Below are 16,438 nucleotides of genomic sequence, written 5' to 3' on the forward strand. Positions count from 1 at the left end.
AGGAATGGAAAACAACTCAAAATTCATCCTTCTCGATCAGAGAATGCATCCGCAAATCAAATCCAAAAGCTTAGCGTTCCTCTATTTATCACAAACCAGCTGCATTCTTTAGACAGCATTGGCAAACTACATTTAACCCTTTGTTTTGCAACAGTTTAAACATTTCTTATCAAAGTGATGTAACGTGCTGACTGTGGCAGAGATTCCCATCTTAACCTCCAACTTCAGCAATGCTATCTTCACTACCTTGCCATTCACGTGGATGTGACTTGTTTTCCTAGTCAGTCTCAATTTGATCAGCTGGTTATTAGCACTAAGTACCAGGAATTATTTCTGTCCTTAAAATATTCTACTTTAGCAACTAGAGATGCGTCTCCAGCTAAAGAAGTAAAGCCCGTGAAGTGAAATTCCTCATCCATATTAACAGTATCAGAAAACATACATTCTTTACTCAAGATTCCCATAGCTTATTAAATCAATAAGAAGTATGTTCCTATGCAAACAATGATTAAAAATGGATCTTACCGAATGGCAATTACATAGGTGAATGGCTGCCATACATTACTAGATGTTAAGGACCAGAAAGATCTTACAGTTTGTGACCCATTTGCTTTCAGGAATGCAGCATCTTAGATTTACTAGAATGCATGTACACGTACGCAGCAGTTACTGCAAGACAGGATGTACTCTAAATATGCACTTAGCTTTTCTCACTATACATTATTTATGTAGCCAGTTACCCAATAAAATAAATCCGATTGAGTCATCCTTGATTTCTTAAGCAAGAGTTACTTCAAATTGACACACTTGCAGAGAAACTTGTGCTACAACTGGTGTGCAATGCATTCTACAACGGAGCTTCCGCAAACTTTAGCAAGACTAGAACAGCACGTCCAGACTGCCTCTCTGCAAGTTTTAGCCTGAACATTAGTGATATATTTTAATAATTATTTCATTCATTGACAACATTTCTTTAAGCTACATATATATATAATTTTAACTAAGCTTGACACTCTACCTTAGAAGTGTCCAATTGCTCAAAATCATTTATATTATTATGCTGTTATAGCTAACTCCTTCCCTAGTACACGAGGATATATGTTCCCTGTCCTAGGCAGCTCTCCATTATCTTCCTCTGTAAAGACAGAAGCAAAGTAACTTGAAAACATCTGCCTCATTTTTATTCATAGTTTTTTGTTCTTTATCTTAATTTTTCTCCTTTTTTAGCTTTTGCATATTGGGAATATATTCCAAGTGTTTCCTCAATATACATACAGCTAGTAATCAGAAGAGGTCAAAAGCTGAGCCTGCTAATGAAAATTGTTAAAGATGTCAGTATTTTTTTCTTAAAAACATTGTCAAGTCTCAAGTTATGGTGACTGAACAAGGCTCCTTTGCAGCCACCATATCTTAATTCCTAAGCCCTCCCGCCTCTGAAAGCGCACACAAGCAGAAGGTATTCATCAGCCCTGGCACTTTCACTGCTGTCTCCTCCAGCAAATGAAAATGGAATCTAAAGTGCAGTCTAAGGCTGCAGCATTGATGTAGTCTCTTGCTGGCATTTTAAAAGGCCTTCCAGAACGAATCACAAAAATATCAACATTATACAGTTCACTAGGATCTCAGAAAAAGCACGTGTACGTAAGGTTTCTTGATGTCTCTTTTTTCAGTGATGTACTTGCATCTGTTTTATTCTATACATACACCTGGAGACAAATTCCATTTCTGCAAAGAGACTCTAAGGACCTAGAACTGCAGAGGACAGGGCTACAGTCCTCCGTGATTTCTCCAGGGCCAGGGAAATGCAGCAGCAGGCAGACTCACCTTCACAGGGTTTTTATTGGGTTTTGTTTCCAATAGTTCAAAATAAGGATTATAGAACACTTTGCAATCACCTGTAAAATCACCACAAATAACCTATGCTTAATTTATACAGGTTTATCCCTCTTTTCCTGAGGGAAGTAACCAGTTCAATGTTCCGAGTGTCACCAATACCTGCAGTGAGTAGGCGAAGCCGTAACCCTGAGGGTCCAGTTCCATCTCTCAGAACATCAACATTCTCAGCATACACATTACCAAGGAAACAGCTGAGGGGCATCAAGGGAGCCCTGAAACCAATCATACAAAAAATGTGCATAGGATTCGCTTAATCTTCACGTTTTCCATTAACAAGCTGGTACCAGTTCACTGGAACAGAGCACGTTAATTTTGACAAAGCTGCATTTAACTCAGACTGAAGATTAAAAGTTCTATTAAACACAAGGATCAGAAAGTCTGGAGAAAAAGGAAGAGGAACAACAAGGCAGCACTCAAATGCAGGACCTTTTCAAACAGCAAATTTCAAAGACTCCAGAAATAACAGAAACTGTATCTGGCCTCCGGATACCTCCTATGAAGATGTATCATTTCAGACTTCTCTCAGGGAAAACAGAAATTGTATAGTTTTTAAAGATACCTAATCCTTGAACTAGGCACATCACCCAAGTGCAGCAGAAAAGCCTTCTCAGTGATGCTCTCACTGTTCTTGAAAAGGTACTCCATAGCCCAGAACATGAATTCAGCTTGTGCACCTACACCACAAACAATTGTTCTGCTTTACTGGGACAGTTCTCATTTTAATTCAAGTAATATTTGAGAAAATTGTAACAGCCCTAAGAAAGGTATTTTCAACGGAAGGGCTGCTTGTTTGTGTGTTAGTTTGTATTTGCTCCATAAAATTCACTTTTCTTATGTGAATTTCTCCTCTGTGTGAATGACTTGAGCTGAAAGTCAGGCTTTGAGCTCTCACATACACACCCCCCAGAGCCCCATGCCACAATCAGTGCTTTCACTAAAGCCCACCATGTCACAGACAACAACATTTTTCTGAAGTGCACTTATTTCTAATTAGGAGACAACGTCTGTGTAAAGAAGGGTCCCTCCCTTCTGAGCAGTAATCCGCAGCTATATTGAACTTCTCCTGGCATTAACACGCAACGGTTTCTGCAAAAACTACCACCTTATCAGTTTGGGTACTTAGAAGCCAAGAGGAAGAATTTACACAAGTCCTTTCAATTTTTCCTTGAGTAAGGAACCCCAGGACCAGTGTTTTTAGAAAGAGCAAGACATCAGATGTTTTACAATAGATTAGTGCTTAAAAGAAGACAGAATATAATACCATAGAAGACACTAACCATATTAAAATACAACAATGCCATTAGTATTAAGGCATGAAGATTATTTTCCTCAGAACGGTAAGTTAAGTTCAGTCAGGTAGCTGCAAATATATTGAATATATAGTAGATTATGCATATGGCTTAAGCCTGAAAATATGTATTTTATTATTTTTGTATAACGATAGAGTTTAAGACTCTTGGCAGGACCCCACTATGACATACACAGTACCAACACACTACAAAATGACTGACTGCCTACACCAACTTTGAGTTTTCTAGGGAGAGATCATTAGCATGCAAACAAAATATGGAGTGAGAATATTCTAACTGCATCTCTTACTAGATTCACTACATTTCCTCCTTTACTTAATGAATTCTTTTTCAGGTCAACTGAATTAGCCTACTACAGCTGAGCCAAGCTGATTTTATAACACCATAAATCAAACCAACATTTGATTGTAAGGTCTGAGGACAACGCCTATGGGAATTTGAAAGATGTTGGTATCTGAAGTTGGTTCTGCACACTACCAAATTCATGAAAGACCCAAACAAAACCAAAAAAGTATATGATTATATTTAGCATTTGCAAAACACTACATGAACGAGGAAGAAAAAGTATATTCTAAGTGATCAAACCAGCACGACCAGTCGTACATACTTGGTATCCTGCAGACTGTTTCCGTTGTAGATGTACATACGTTTCACAGTCGCACCATGTGGAATTTGCAGGGAGGCTAGACCATGGGCAAAGTTAGGCTGTGGATATACAAAATTATCCTTGTTACGTCACACAGTAGACACTTCAGGTCAAACATAAAAATTACTTTAGAAATGCAATATACACTTACTAATTCAGACAAGTCTTTAGCCAAAAACATGGGGAGGGGAAACACTAAGAACAAAACCCCCTTCTAGACGGTGTTTCTTTACATTACACCACTCCTGGATTCCCAGACTGGGGTGAAATGCTCACTGTGTTTATCCACCAAAAGGTGGCACTAGTCTGACAATTAGCCACATGCATGCTGAGAATTCCGGTTTTCTTGATCACTGGTAACTAGCAATATAAGAGTTATTTGTACTGATATGCTCTATTTAAGTTTTAAGAAACAGGCTATCTTAAAGGTAGACATTCTTTTTTCTCTCCCACTGCATTAATTTCAGTCTTTTCACATTTTTGCTGGCTTGTAAAATGCCTTTATCTGATGAACAGAGATTCATTCATTAAATAGATTTTCCTCTCTCCTTATCACTGCATTCTTACACGTTTTGTTTTGATAAGGATTTTGAGCGTTCTCACCAAACAGAATGCATGCTAAGGAAATCAGATTCATTCTTTCATTGCGGTAAGCACGTATTTCTTTCAACTTTGAAGGTGGCAAGACCTTTCTTCAACACTGTCAACATATTTTGCTGGCATTGGACAGAAAAGAAACTAACTTTGTCAACAAAACCAAGATGCACAATACACAAACCATTACCCTGGTCTATTTTACCACATAACGTAAACACAAACAGTTCTTCTTATAAAAAAAAAAATTAATGCAGAGCAATAACCTTCACTGCTGTAGGGATTTAGAAGCGAACTGCCAATACTTAACAAATCTAGAGATGCTCTGATTTCCATCCTATTTCTGAACTTACCCAGAACCTGACTACCTCAAAACACAGCTTTCTAAAGCAGCCAGATTTCAGACTACTGTCTTAACATACTTATGCCTTCGCAACAGAGAAATCTGCTCTAGAGCCATGGCAGTGCCTGGGCCATATACGCCTCTTTCCTTAACAGAAACGGTGTGAGCAGGTTTTCATGCGCTCCTCACCTACAGTTTGTTACCAGCTCTATATTCTAAACCACCCTAACTATGTCTACCTTATCACCCTGGAGTAGATTTCACCTTTCGCTCTGTGCAAACAACATTTTACTAATAAAATTTGTACAACTGGATGAAAGACTTTGAGAATGCAAAATTACTGTCTCCACTGTTCCGGCAGCTATAGAGAACTGAATCACCCTCAAGAACCACACGATGTCCCTCTCAAAGCGTACCTGCACCAAGCTTTTTGTAACTATCCCTAATTATTTTCTTAGTTAACTAAACCGCCTACCAAAACAAGGCACACAGATGCAATGGTTAAAATTGATTCTAGCAATTTTACTTTAACATCTTTTCAAATCTTCGGTATAACAATTGACTGTTTTAGCAGCTTGGCCATTTCATTCATAAACGCCCTGCGAACTCTTGCATGAAAAGCAACTCCTCTTTGTTGGGACATTCCTTCTGTTTGGCTTATGAGGCTTCTATTTACCTTTCAACATTTCTGAAACCCAACTGACCTTCACTACTGCTAAATACTAACTTCCCCTGGCTACCCCCTGTTCTCTCTCATGTCAAAACGCAACTACTAAAGTAGTAGGCTGTAGCATAAAAACATGTGTCAACATGTTGGTTGATTTCTCCCACTTTGTTCTGGCTCTTTATATGCTCCTTTTTATTTTAATATCACACAGCATGTGTTCTTTTTAAATGATAAGCCTAGATACTATAACTGAGAGCATTTCCATCCTCACACAAAACAAGTCATACCTAAATTTTTGTTAGGATAGATGGAAATCACAGAAGACCTGGCCTTGTTTCCACTATAGACAGTGATTTCCAAAGATTTCAGAGAATGGAGAAATATATTCAATTATTCATCTGAATATTTGGTGAATATGCAAACAGGCATTACACATAAAGCTCATTCATTTGGCTTTCTAGAAGCACTCGTACTGAAGGACACTTAAGATGAAAACGTATTTTATGAACTCTACCCTAGTTTAGTTGCATAATCACTTTGATGAGATGCAAAAATATCTGATAAAAGAACAGCCTTCCCATAGATTGCTTAATATTTATGTATTTGCATAAAGAGCGCTCATATTTTTAGAAGACTCCTTTCAACAACAGAATTGCTAGTCCCAGTTCGTGATGCAAGCAAAACCTCTAAGCATATGCCTTCTGCTAAAAGGAAGAACATTTTTAACTTTGAAATGATTACATAGCACAAATAAGAGCACAACTGAGGAGTTAAATTCCTTCCAAATTACTGGTTTCTTTTGCTTGCAGGCAAGATGTGCTGTAGGTGATATTTTGCAAGTACCATAGAGGCAAAAAGACTATCCATTAACTAAGAAGGATTGCTGACCTCGTACTTCGGAGTTTCAGTCCAGGAGTCTAACTGAAAAGAAAACGACAGTCCTCTGAAATTGAGGTGAAAGAGTTGCTCAGCTGAATTATACACTAAAAGGAAAAAAGAAAGCAAAACCAGAGTTACCAAAATAAACCAAGAATTCTCCAGCTCAGATCTAACAGCACTTTCATCAGCTCAATGAATTTACTACATTTCTGGATGCAGGAGCAACACAATTACACAGGACAGTAATAGTTTTCCTTTTAATTTGTTGCAGTTGAAGCATAGCAATAAGAGAAACCTTAGATTCATTAAAGTGAGAGTTGCCTATGCAAGCCTGTAGGCACTAACCTATCCCCAATGATACAATTATACAATATGACACAATCAATTAGACCTTTTATCCCTAAAGCAGTTTAAACAGCTACTATTAGCACAAAACAATTCTGTTCATTGTTATGTGAAACACTTGTACAGTATTAATCAGAAAGTCTTGTAGACAGATGTGCCCAGAACAGTGATTCACATACTTCACCCTACTGGGAAGCACATGCCCGATGGGAGCTCACAGGTACCCCGCTGCCGCTTCCACCTCTCCTTCCCAAAAGGAGCTCCCACCCGCATGCCCCAGTTCAGCTACTCATGTTCTCGAGTAATAGGGCAGGAGAAGGAAATGCCTCAGACACACAGGTCCTGGGCCATTTACAAGGGTAATTAAAAATGCTATCACCAGCAACACCAATATCAGCAGTAATAAACTAGAACATGCGTAGACTTCCAGCTGTCATCACGTCACTGGATGTCTCAATTTATTGCAATAAATTGCATAACATCAACTATAAACAGCAATAAAAGTCACCCCAGTACTTACTCTTAACATGACATACTGTTTTGTGATACTGTGGAAAGCTTAAAAGCAATCCCAGGAGGCTGGGAGCTTGGGAACGGTTTTGGGATTGATGCTACCAAACTTCAACCTGTGCCTGGTAGCTGCTGGACAGAACAAAACGTTCTTCTAACACACAGAATCTGGTTCATTTGCAAAACAGTTTGAAAACAGCAGAAGCAAAAACCAATAAAGAAACACTCCAACAAGAGAAGCTGCTTTCTTTCACTTTACCAAAGGAAATTGGTTCAATATTATCATTTTCTTACAATTTTACATTTAAGATGACACAGCATAGAGAGAAAATGCATATAAATATATATATTTTCTTTCTCCTCCCCACAAAGTGCCTTTCAAATGTTCAACTTGAGACACATGTCACAAGATATCTGGACAATGCCAGACCGCCCAGGATAGAAAAATAATAGTTGAGCAATAAGCATTAAGCATTCAAAAGTCATTATTTGCCTTTTCTGCAGAATGTGCTGGTTAAGAGCATTTTCCTTGCTTGTCACTGAAAGGAAAACGTGTGGAGAGGGGGAAATGTTTTGATCTGCAGGAAAATTACACAAATCTCTCTCATGTGATAAATTATGATGCATCTTTTCCAAAGCCCACAGCCAGCTGGAGAAGTGTTTTTCCCCTAGTCATGCCAAGTGTGGTATCTGATTATACAAATCGCATCAGTTCCCATCCCCTGCAATGTTTGTTGATGCTTAGGCTTAAAGGGCAAGGAATGTTTTTACCCTTAGGAAGTCCTCTCCTGGCTCCCTCAAGACCGTATGTCACAACCACGTGACTGAACAAGGTAAGCCTTTTTGTATTATTATTTTTTAAAATTCATTTACTAGACAAGTACCCTGCAGAATAATTCTGTTCAAAATTGCTGACAGAAGCAAAAAGACTGCCTCTTTGCTGCTGTGCTCTAGGTGAGGGACAGAGTTTGCCTTCAGAGTGTGATGAGCCGGGAAACGTTTCCGTAGAGCAGGATGGGACAAAGCCACCGACATCAGCAAGGCTGCAGAATGGACACAGTCCTGATAAAAACAGAGGCAGATCCAAGAGTCAAGTCTTCCTGGTATCAAGCACAAGACTTTTCTGGCACCTCTGGGGAGCTTGGGCAACCTCTGAAGTCTCTGGGAGTTACAGAGCTAGAAGACAGGATCCCTCCAGCCTTGCAAGGCCACTGTGGCAGCAGGGAAAGATGATTTTTTAATTCTACCTTATGACTTCAGTTCAATCCCACAGCCCTTATCCATGCTGAATGGCACTTCGGCAAACAGCCACATCCAGAAGGACTCAGAACAGGATGTGATTTCAACAGAACCACTGGCAAGAACAGGCGCTTCCCAGTAGGAGGTCAGGTCAGAGAATCATGGAAACGTGGGATAAAATCTTGGCTTGGATGAAGCGATTGACCTCCAAGGTGCTCATATTTCAGTCAGCCCCATGACAAAGATACTACGACGTTTCAAACTAACACTAGCCAAAAAGTAAGGAAGCTGGTTGCAATTTTCCCGATGACTCCTCGTTTTTAAAACCACTGATTTGGCAAAACCAAAACTACTCACTGGAGGTTGGTTTCAACACAAACCCGTTGCTAACCTTCTGAAATACATTTTGAAATTATCACTGTATCCTGTTGCAGAAAAGTTCTGCTGCAACCACCTTGGTTTTAAGCAAAAGACGACATTTTGTTTGAAATTCTAGTGGAGGTAATGCACAGAAATAAACGACAAAATACTTTTAAAGGGCTTGCATTGGGGTTTTGGAGGAGTATCGGTACAGAGAAGGAAAGGGATGGTTATGTCACACTTTCATTCATGAAAACTGGCATTTGGTACTTCTGTCACATGAAGAGGAAGGTTTCTTTTCCCACCTTTCTCTCCCCATCCCAGCTCAAATTTCTGCAGGACATGAAAACACCATCATCATCCCTCCCACATGATGAAAACTAGCCTGTTTTTTTTGCCTCTTCTGTTTCAGAAAACACCAGAAGAGTTACCAAAAACGTGCATTGCGTGATACAGTTCAAACCGTTTATGACAGGCAGCTTAATATAGAGCATTTGCTTCTGCTAAACAGGCTGTTAATGGCAGATACCAAATTTCCAGTGAGGAAACTGAATAAGCAAATGCACTAGTGAAACGGTAATACAGGTCAACATTTTAATAAATACATTTTCTTATCTCCATGTCACTAGATGGAAAGATGTTACAAAACAGTATCATCAGATGAAGCAAGTGTGCAAGTTGTCTTAATTGAATATGATAGGCACACACGATCTGGCAAATTCAGCACAAGGACATGTGGTGCCAAGCTATGTTTTTAAGTGCTTGCATACAATTTTAGGCAGTAATAAAACATGCTGTTCTTATCATAAGCAATGCTTACAGCTGGGTATGTATTTTTATGGTTCATCATATCACAATTTTGCAAGCACTTCACCTCCAAATATTTGCAAATAAACTATTGTCACAGAACAAGTAAAAGTTATAAGTTGTCAAGGATATGGAACCCCTTTCACTCTTCCTAAATTCTACATAAGCTCTTGTACATACTATTTCCATAACAGATCTAACTATAGATCTCAGAGTTTCTGCTGAGAGGAAACATTAAGATCATGACCGAAGTAAAGTTTAAAAAGGCTGATTCTGGTCCCTGGAGTATTATGGCTAGAAATCCTCCAAGCTTCATTTATCTCAATCTGATATTCATCTACTACAGCGGGCTTTCGTGCAACGATATTACTTTAGCCACATGACACTCCACAGTTAATAAATCCTGTTTGCAATGTGCAGGAGACTGTCTGCAGAGAACAGGGACAAAGACTGGATATGCAATCGCCATCAATCACAAAGAACACTAGCCTATTTGGGATCAGCCTGACTACTGCAAATGGACTGGGTTAAGCTAAAAATAGAAAGTGATGCTCTGAATAGGGTATCTTGCCTACATGGAGTTAATCTTCCTTCTTGTTATGCCAGTTTGCGGCTCCATTTCTTGAAGGTTCCTGAGCAGTTTAATTATAAATATCCTCTTCAAAGTTTCACCGCTGACTTATTTCCATCACCTAACAAACCCCTGAAATAAACTCCCCATAAACAAGGAGCTTAAAAATACTATTTTTCCTGCTACAGAGGTGATGAACAGCCAAGAAGCTGTGCAAGAGTCAGAGTGGGTTCAGCCAGGTTAATTAAACTCATTCTGGTCCTGGTCGTGCTCCACATAGGCTGGCTTCATACCTCCCCAGTGTTCCCAGTAAGAGGAAGGGCAGGGAGATGCAAGCCAGTTATACACAGGCTCAGACTTGATCCTGTCCTAGCAGGCATATAACCACGTCCTCAGAGCATGGAGCCTGAGCAAATAGTCCTGGCTAACTCTGCACAGAGATCAGCTCAAATGTCTGTACGTTCATGACACGCTTAATTCCTAAGGACACTCAAGAGCTGACCATGCACAAGAATGTGTAAAACCAACAGCATCAAAGCAGCAGCTCACAATTTTCTGGTACTGGCAGCTCAAAACAGATCATTAATGATATCTGCACACACCATTCTGTGCCAATGACCCTCTGCCTCACTAGTTCACTTTAAGAAAGTCACAACTGACCTTACAGTACATCTTGCATGACATCCCAGTGATACAACCATTCTAGAACACAACTTGAGATCATTTGACAACAGAAGCTCTACACATTTCTCCAGGCAGACATACAGGAAAGACTTCCTAGAAAGACGTTTGTCAATCTAGGTGTGCTTCTGATTCTCAGAAATACTTTGGCTTACCTCCTGGATGCGTTGCTCCAAATGACTGATCAATTTGTTCTATGGTTGGAGCAATTGCCTGAGAGTTAAAATGGACACCACTGAAAAAGAAAACAAAATGAATCTCAAATTAAGAACATCAAACAGATGCTACAAACGTTTACTAATGGCAATACCACATTTAAACTGGAAGAAGTCTCCAAGACTGCAGGAAAGAGTAAACTGGTAATTTAACCAAGTGGTACGTTCAAGAAAGAATAACTATCTACATTCTTTTTTGATGGTTATTTTGGCTTTTTAACAAGAATGATTAAAAAAAAAAAAAGAATTCAGGATTAAAAAAAAGGAGAGAAACTAGCCACTGTAATCAAGAAGAAATCATGGGAGGTCTTAAATCACTTACCAATATTTTAACTTCACCTTAGTCAAGTCATAAACTTCAATCACCTGAAACACAGGAAACAGAAACATTACCGTATTTTACACATTTGCAAATAATTAGAGGCAAATTCTTGTCAAAAGGCAAGACTAGCTAGTGCTGCTCGCTCCCCTCCCTAACAGACCTCTGCCAGGATAAGTCACATTGACAGAGATGAAGCTCCGAAAACCGACCTAGCAACTGTGCACCGGAAACGAGTACTAAAGAACAACTATGGCTTTGGTAGAGTACCGCCAGGCCCTGTGCAAATCAGCACTGGCCTGCAGAAAGTAGTCTTTTCACTAACACATCAGCATTTTGATTTCTGCAAAGATTACTCTTAAGGAAGGTCAAAGGAAAGTAATAACAAAGGCTAGTCCGGGCTTCAGGCAGATGATTTTTGGCAAGTAACGTGGTCAAACACAAGCTTCTTCCACCCTACATACGTGTTCCTGTGTTAGCAGGAAAAGGAAAATATGTAGAACATCATAAACTGCTGTAAAGAAAAGGTAAAGTGCTTTTTATTGCTTTCTTTAATCCTCCAACAAATCACGGGCAGATTTAGAAAAGACTTACTCTTCAGCTAGAGAATAAAGCAGAATTCCCCAGGGAGCTTGCTACCAAATGTGGCTTTAAAGCTTAAAAATATCACCAGCTAAGGAGGAAGTCTCGGTTTTGGGAGATGCCCAGCAAATAACCCTAAATAAAACAAATCGCAATGCTTAAACCACTATATAAAAAAAAAATAAAAATCAACATTTAATGGTACACTGTTGACTCATAAAAAGTTGGAGAAGTTCTCTGAAGCACTTTGTTTGCTCGGGAAGCCCACGTCTCAGGATATAAGGAACAAGCACAGCACAAAGCAAGTAACAAATGAACATTCTGGCAGAGCCAGCATAAAGAGCAGCAAACAAATTTTTCTTCTTAATAAATATACTTTCAATTATGCTTCTTGGAAAAACCTGGTTATCCAGTATTTTAATTCAAATGCAGTTTGACATGTCCAGGTTTCCTTCATTGCACAGCTTGTTAAAAACAAAGGCTACTTTTATAAAAAGCTAGGAATGATTTTACTTTTTTTTTTAGTGACCTTGTACATCATCTTTTGCCCCCCAGAAAATATTTCTGGAAATAGAGAAACACACGTCCCCTCTCCCTGATCTAGTTATGCAGCAGCTACCGGACAGCATCAGGCACTTTCCTGAAGTTCTGCTGAAACATGCTGCAGTGGTGGAAGCCAAAAGGGACAAGTTGAACAAAAAGGAGCAGTGCACGAGGAACAGCACCTCGCACAAACGAGGTCCCTCGTGAGAGAGATGCCCTGACAGCAGCCAACAGGCACCGATTTGCCATCAGCCCTCTTCCCACCATTCAGACAGATCTACTCAAAACAACATTTCTTTTTACCAACAGCAGAGGAAGAAACAAGCACAACTTAGCTAAACTTAAAGGTAGTCAAAAGATCTCATAGAAGTCATGAAAGAAACACTGCAACGGGCCATAGCACTAGAAAAGGATTTATTTTTTAAACTACAGAAGTTACACTGACAAAAGGGTTAACGTGATTCTTTCTACATGCAGAGGAACAAAACTGAGAAGATGAAGGACTATTGGGTGATGGGTTTACTACACAGCCAGAAGGCAGTTGGCCTAAATGAGTAAAACCTGATGTTTTGTCACACCCGCTGTTTTGATAATTACTACTGAGTAAGACTCATAAAAACGTTCCGTTATCTACTAACCAGCAATCACAGACCAACGGTGTGAAATCTAACTCTTTCTCCACCTCAGGAGGAGTGTGTGGGAGAGACCTTGTTGCTAAAATTCGTGGCAATGTTTTCAGAACCTGGTCAAATCTACTCTTTCATGTCAGTTCACGTTAGTAACGCCTTCTGCAGTGCTTTGGCTACTGAAAGTGAGCAGAGACTATGCACAAGTCTTCTCCTCCCTGAAAAAAGGGAGGAAGCTTTTTAGGAATATTGCTATAGCTTTATTCCTGTACCAGCTTCTTTGGGTCTGTCAAGACTTTCCATTTTAGTAGTCTGTATTTCAATATCCTTTTCACAACAAAGTCTAATAGCAAGTGTGCATTAAAAGAGACAACACACAAAGCAAAGAAAAAAGGCATCCTGATTTTTCCAGTTCTGCTGCTGCTGAGCAACACTGAAAGCACAGTCATTCCATCTTAAAAACAGACCTTACTTATTCTACACCTATGCTATTCTTTAACAAGTCCTGTTGCTCACTTCTGAACTGATCCCATAAAATTTCTTCTAGAAAGCTTTCTGAAACTTATACTTGTAAAAGTTTTCATATCACCGTATGGGTTTACACAGCTTTACTCTTCATAGTTAAACAAACAAATGGTATCACTAGACCACTGAACCACAACATACCAGAAGAGATTGTTTTTTCTATTTTAAAAAACCCCCATACACAGAACCCCCCAAAATACCAAACTCTTCTGGTAAGTGTTTTTAGGTTTGTTTTAAAAAAAAAAAAACCAAAAAAAACCAACCACACACACAAACCTAAAAAACACTTACCAGAAGAGTTTGGTTTTTCTATTTTTTCTTTAAAACAAATTTTAAAAGCTCTCACATAGTTTTTAGAACACCGGGTGTTGAGATGACAAAGTCAGTCCCTCAAAAACTGGAGGTGAAGAGACACGGCATATACCAGCTACAGCACTTCAAAAACAATACAAGACTGCAACATTCCAAAAAACATCAGTAAACAAGCAATGCACTTGAAGTGATTATGTCAGTTTTGAGTTCAGCCTCCTAAAGAATTAAATATATTTTGGAAATATTTTGTACATCTGACAAAGAGATTTTTCAAGATATTATCTTAAATATTGTAATTATTCAGATCGCGTATGTAAATTTAAGTTCTAAATCTTGACAAAAATAAAAATACTATTATTACAAAATGACTTCGTGAATGGAAACTACCATAAGGCAATTACACACTGAAATCTGGCTAAAGAGTGCTCAGGTGTCCCCCATCTGAGCTCAGTTTGAACTGAAAATTGTTCTTTAAAAATGTGTATTTTCATAGTTAATATACAAAAGATTTTGAAAAATATGTTGTTACAGATTACTACTAGAGAAATAAGTACTTCCAACAGCTACTAACTTGGGTTGCTACTCAACAGTTGTATATATACATTTAAAGTACACGAAGAGCTCAAGTTCCAGCTGACAGCACACTGCTAGGCTCTTACAGGCATTCTTGGGATAAAGCACTAGGCTGACGTTTCAGAAAGTGACACTTTGCCGCTGGTTTTATTGGAGACACGAGTAGGGGGAACTTTCCACCGTTGCAAAGCTTGGAAGTACGGATGTGAGCACCACTTTCCAGACTTTCCTAAAGGGTAAGCATTCCATTTTTTAGCCTCACATTTAACCCCACACTTCTGCTTTCAAGTGTTAAATAGCCCAGCAGTTAGAGCTGTACACTCTCACCCAATTAGCCTAATCAACACCTGAGCACTGTGGTCACAGAGGAATTTAAGTCCCCAGGTGAGAACCACACTGACAATTGTTCAGCACAGCTGGTCCTGCCAAAAGGACCACCCTGAATAACTAAGTTACAGACAGGTATTTTAAATACTTTGGTTAAAGCTTTTCAAAACTTTGTACTTACTAGTCATACCTCTACAGTACCCGTCGCCTATTTGTATGGACAAAACATAGCACTTTTGTAACAGATTTTTTACAAACATAAATGCCACAGGAGGTTAGTGACCAGCCTGACCTTTATTTTGCATCTTAACCCCACAAATCATCCTAGAGAGGCAGATCAACACTCTGTTGCCTAAAAGCACATAAGCAGAATTGCTGGGCTGAGAACTTTGATCACAAGAATAAAAACTCATCCAGAACCGAAGTCAGCTGCTCCCAACAGGCCTGAATGTGGCTTTCAGGGAGAAATCACGCCACACAAGTGCTCTGTGAACCTAACTCAACTGAACACTAAGAATAGGAGGAAGGAAGTTTACTTTAAAAAATAAAATGGCAGCACAGATAAAGGAACAACCTGGGCAGAAAACAACACTGTCTGGTTTGCATTAACCTATCATCTGAGGGGCACATGAGACCACACTGGGCCATCATACACACTCTTACAGTCCCCCATACAATGTTCAAGTGTCTTAAGCCTATAAACAAAGATTTAATCCCCAAACCAAAGAAATACAGCTCATTATCACAAGAGAGCACTACATACAGCAAAATAAATGTCTAAAACAACCACCACGTACTTAGGCTCTGTTACGTGTCAATATATCCTAGGGTTTTGGTCTGCACTGTTTTGTTTGCGGGAAGGGTGTTTTATTACCTTAAGTCTCTGATTGAAAGCATCAAACAGCAGTTTGATTCCATCCTGAGTCAGGTTAAGGATGAGGTCATGGCTAAGAGGTGACTGTAAAATAAAAAAAAGCTGTTAGGCTTTTAATTTCAAGGCTTCTTTGTTAAGACACACATCATTATATAAGTATAAATTGGTTACTTTGGGAAAACAAAACTGCCTCAGAAAACATCTGCTTGTTCAACAAATAAGCATAACCAAAATACATTTGGCCAAACCCCTGAAATCCTTCAGTTTCCTCAAAACTTTCATGGAAAGAAATGGAAGTGCCTGGTAAGACTGCACCCTGCAAGAACTCCCAAAGGGTAGCTGTCCATTACTTTGGGGGGGGGGGAAGAAAAAACCCACCTTGAAAATTAACATTCCAAGTTTTGCATCAGAGACGACATGCAGGGACAGCCTGTTCCACTCCTGGTGCACAAGAATAACAGCCCATTGCACCAAGTCTCCCATCAGAACCAAGCGTACACTTGACAAAAAGATGGTGAGAGGGCTTTCCACTTCAAAAATCAAAGTGTGTCACAGCCTTTTTCAGGCCTCGAAAAAGAAGGCTTCAGGCTCTTATGTTGCGTATTTAGGTTTCCTTAGTTACTGTGAATCATAACAACTAAAGGCTTAATTTGCAGTCTGCTGGAGTCAATAGGAGACATTCCACTGGCTTCAC

The 16,438-nt window shown here is 39.3% G+C and overlaps 1 protein-coding gene across 4 annotated transcripts in view; it reads right to left on the reverse strand.

Moving 5' to 3' along the window:
* PHAF1 (phagophore assembly factor 1) overlaps positions 1-16,438 on the reverse strand; it is a 34,836-nt gene that overhangs the window by 9,938 nt on the left and 8,460 nt on the right. For all 4 annotated transcript variants that reach the window (XR_012837564.1, XR_012837565.1, XM_075765501.1 and 1 more), the window contains exons 4-9: positions 15,745-15,828; positions 11,386-11,429; positions 11,004-11,083; positions 6,345-6,439; positions 3,814-3,911; positions 1,996-2,108 (exon numbers count right to left, since the gene is read on the reverse strand). Coding sequence is in view for 2 of the 4 variants with exons in the window: in XM_075765501.1 (XP_075621616.1) it covers positions 1,996-2,108; positions 3,814-3,911; positions 6,345-6,439; positions 11,004-11,083; positions 11,386-11,429; positions 15,745-15,828 (514 nt within the window). In the remaining 2 variants the exon portion in view is untranslated. The remainder of the gene's footprint in view (positions 1-1,995; positions 2,109-3,813; positions 3,912-6,344; positions 6,440-11,003; positions 11,084-11,385; positions 11,430-15,744; positions 15,829-16,438) is intronic.

Source organism: Balearica regulorum, chromosome 13 (assembly GCF_011004875.1).
Source record: "Balearica regulorum gibbericeps isolate bBalReg1 chromosome 13, bBalReg1.pri, whole genome shotgun sequence".
NCBI lineage: Eukaryota > Metazoa > Chordata > Aves > Gruiformes > Gruidae > Balearica > Balearica regulorum.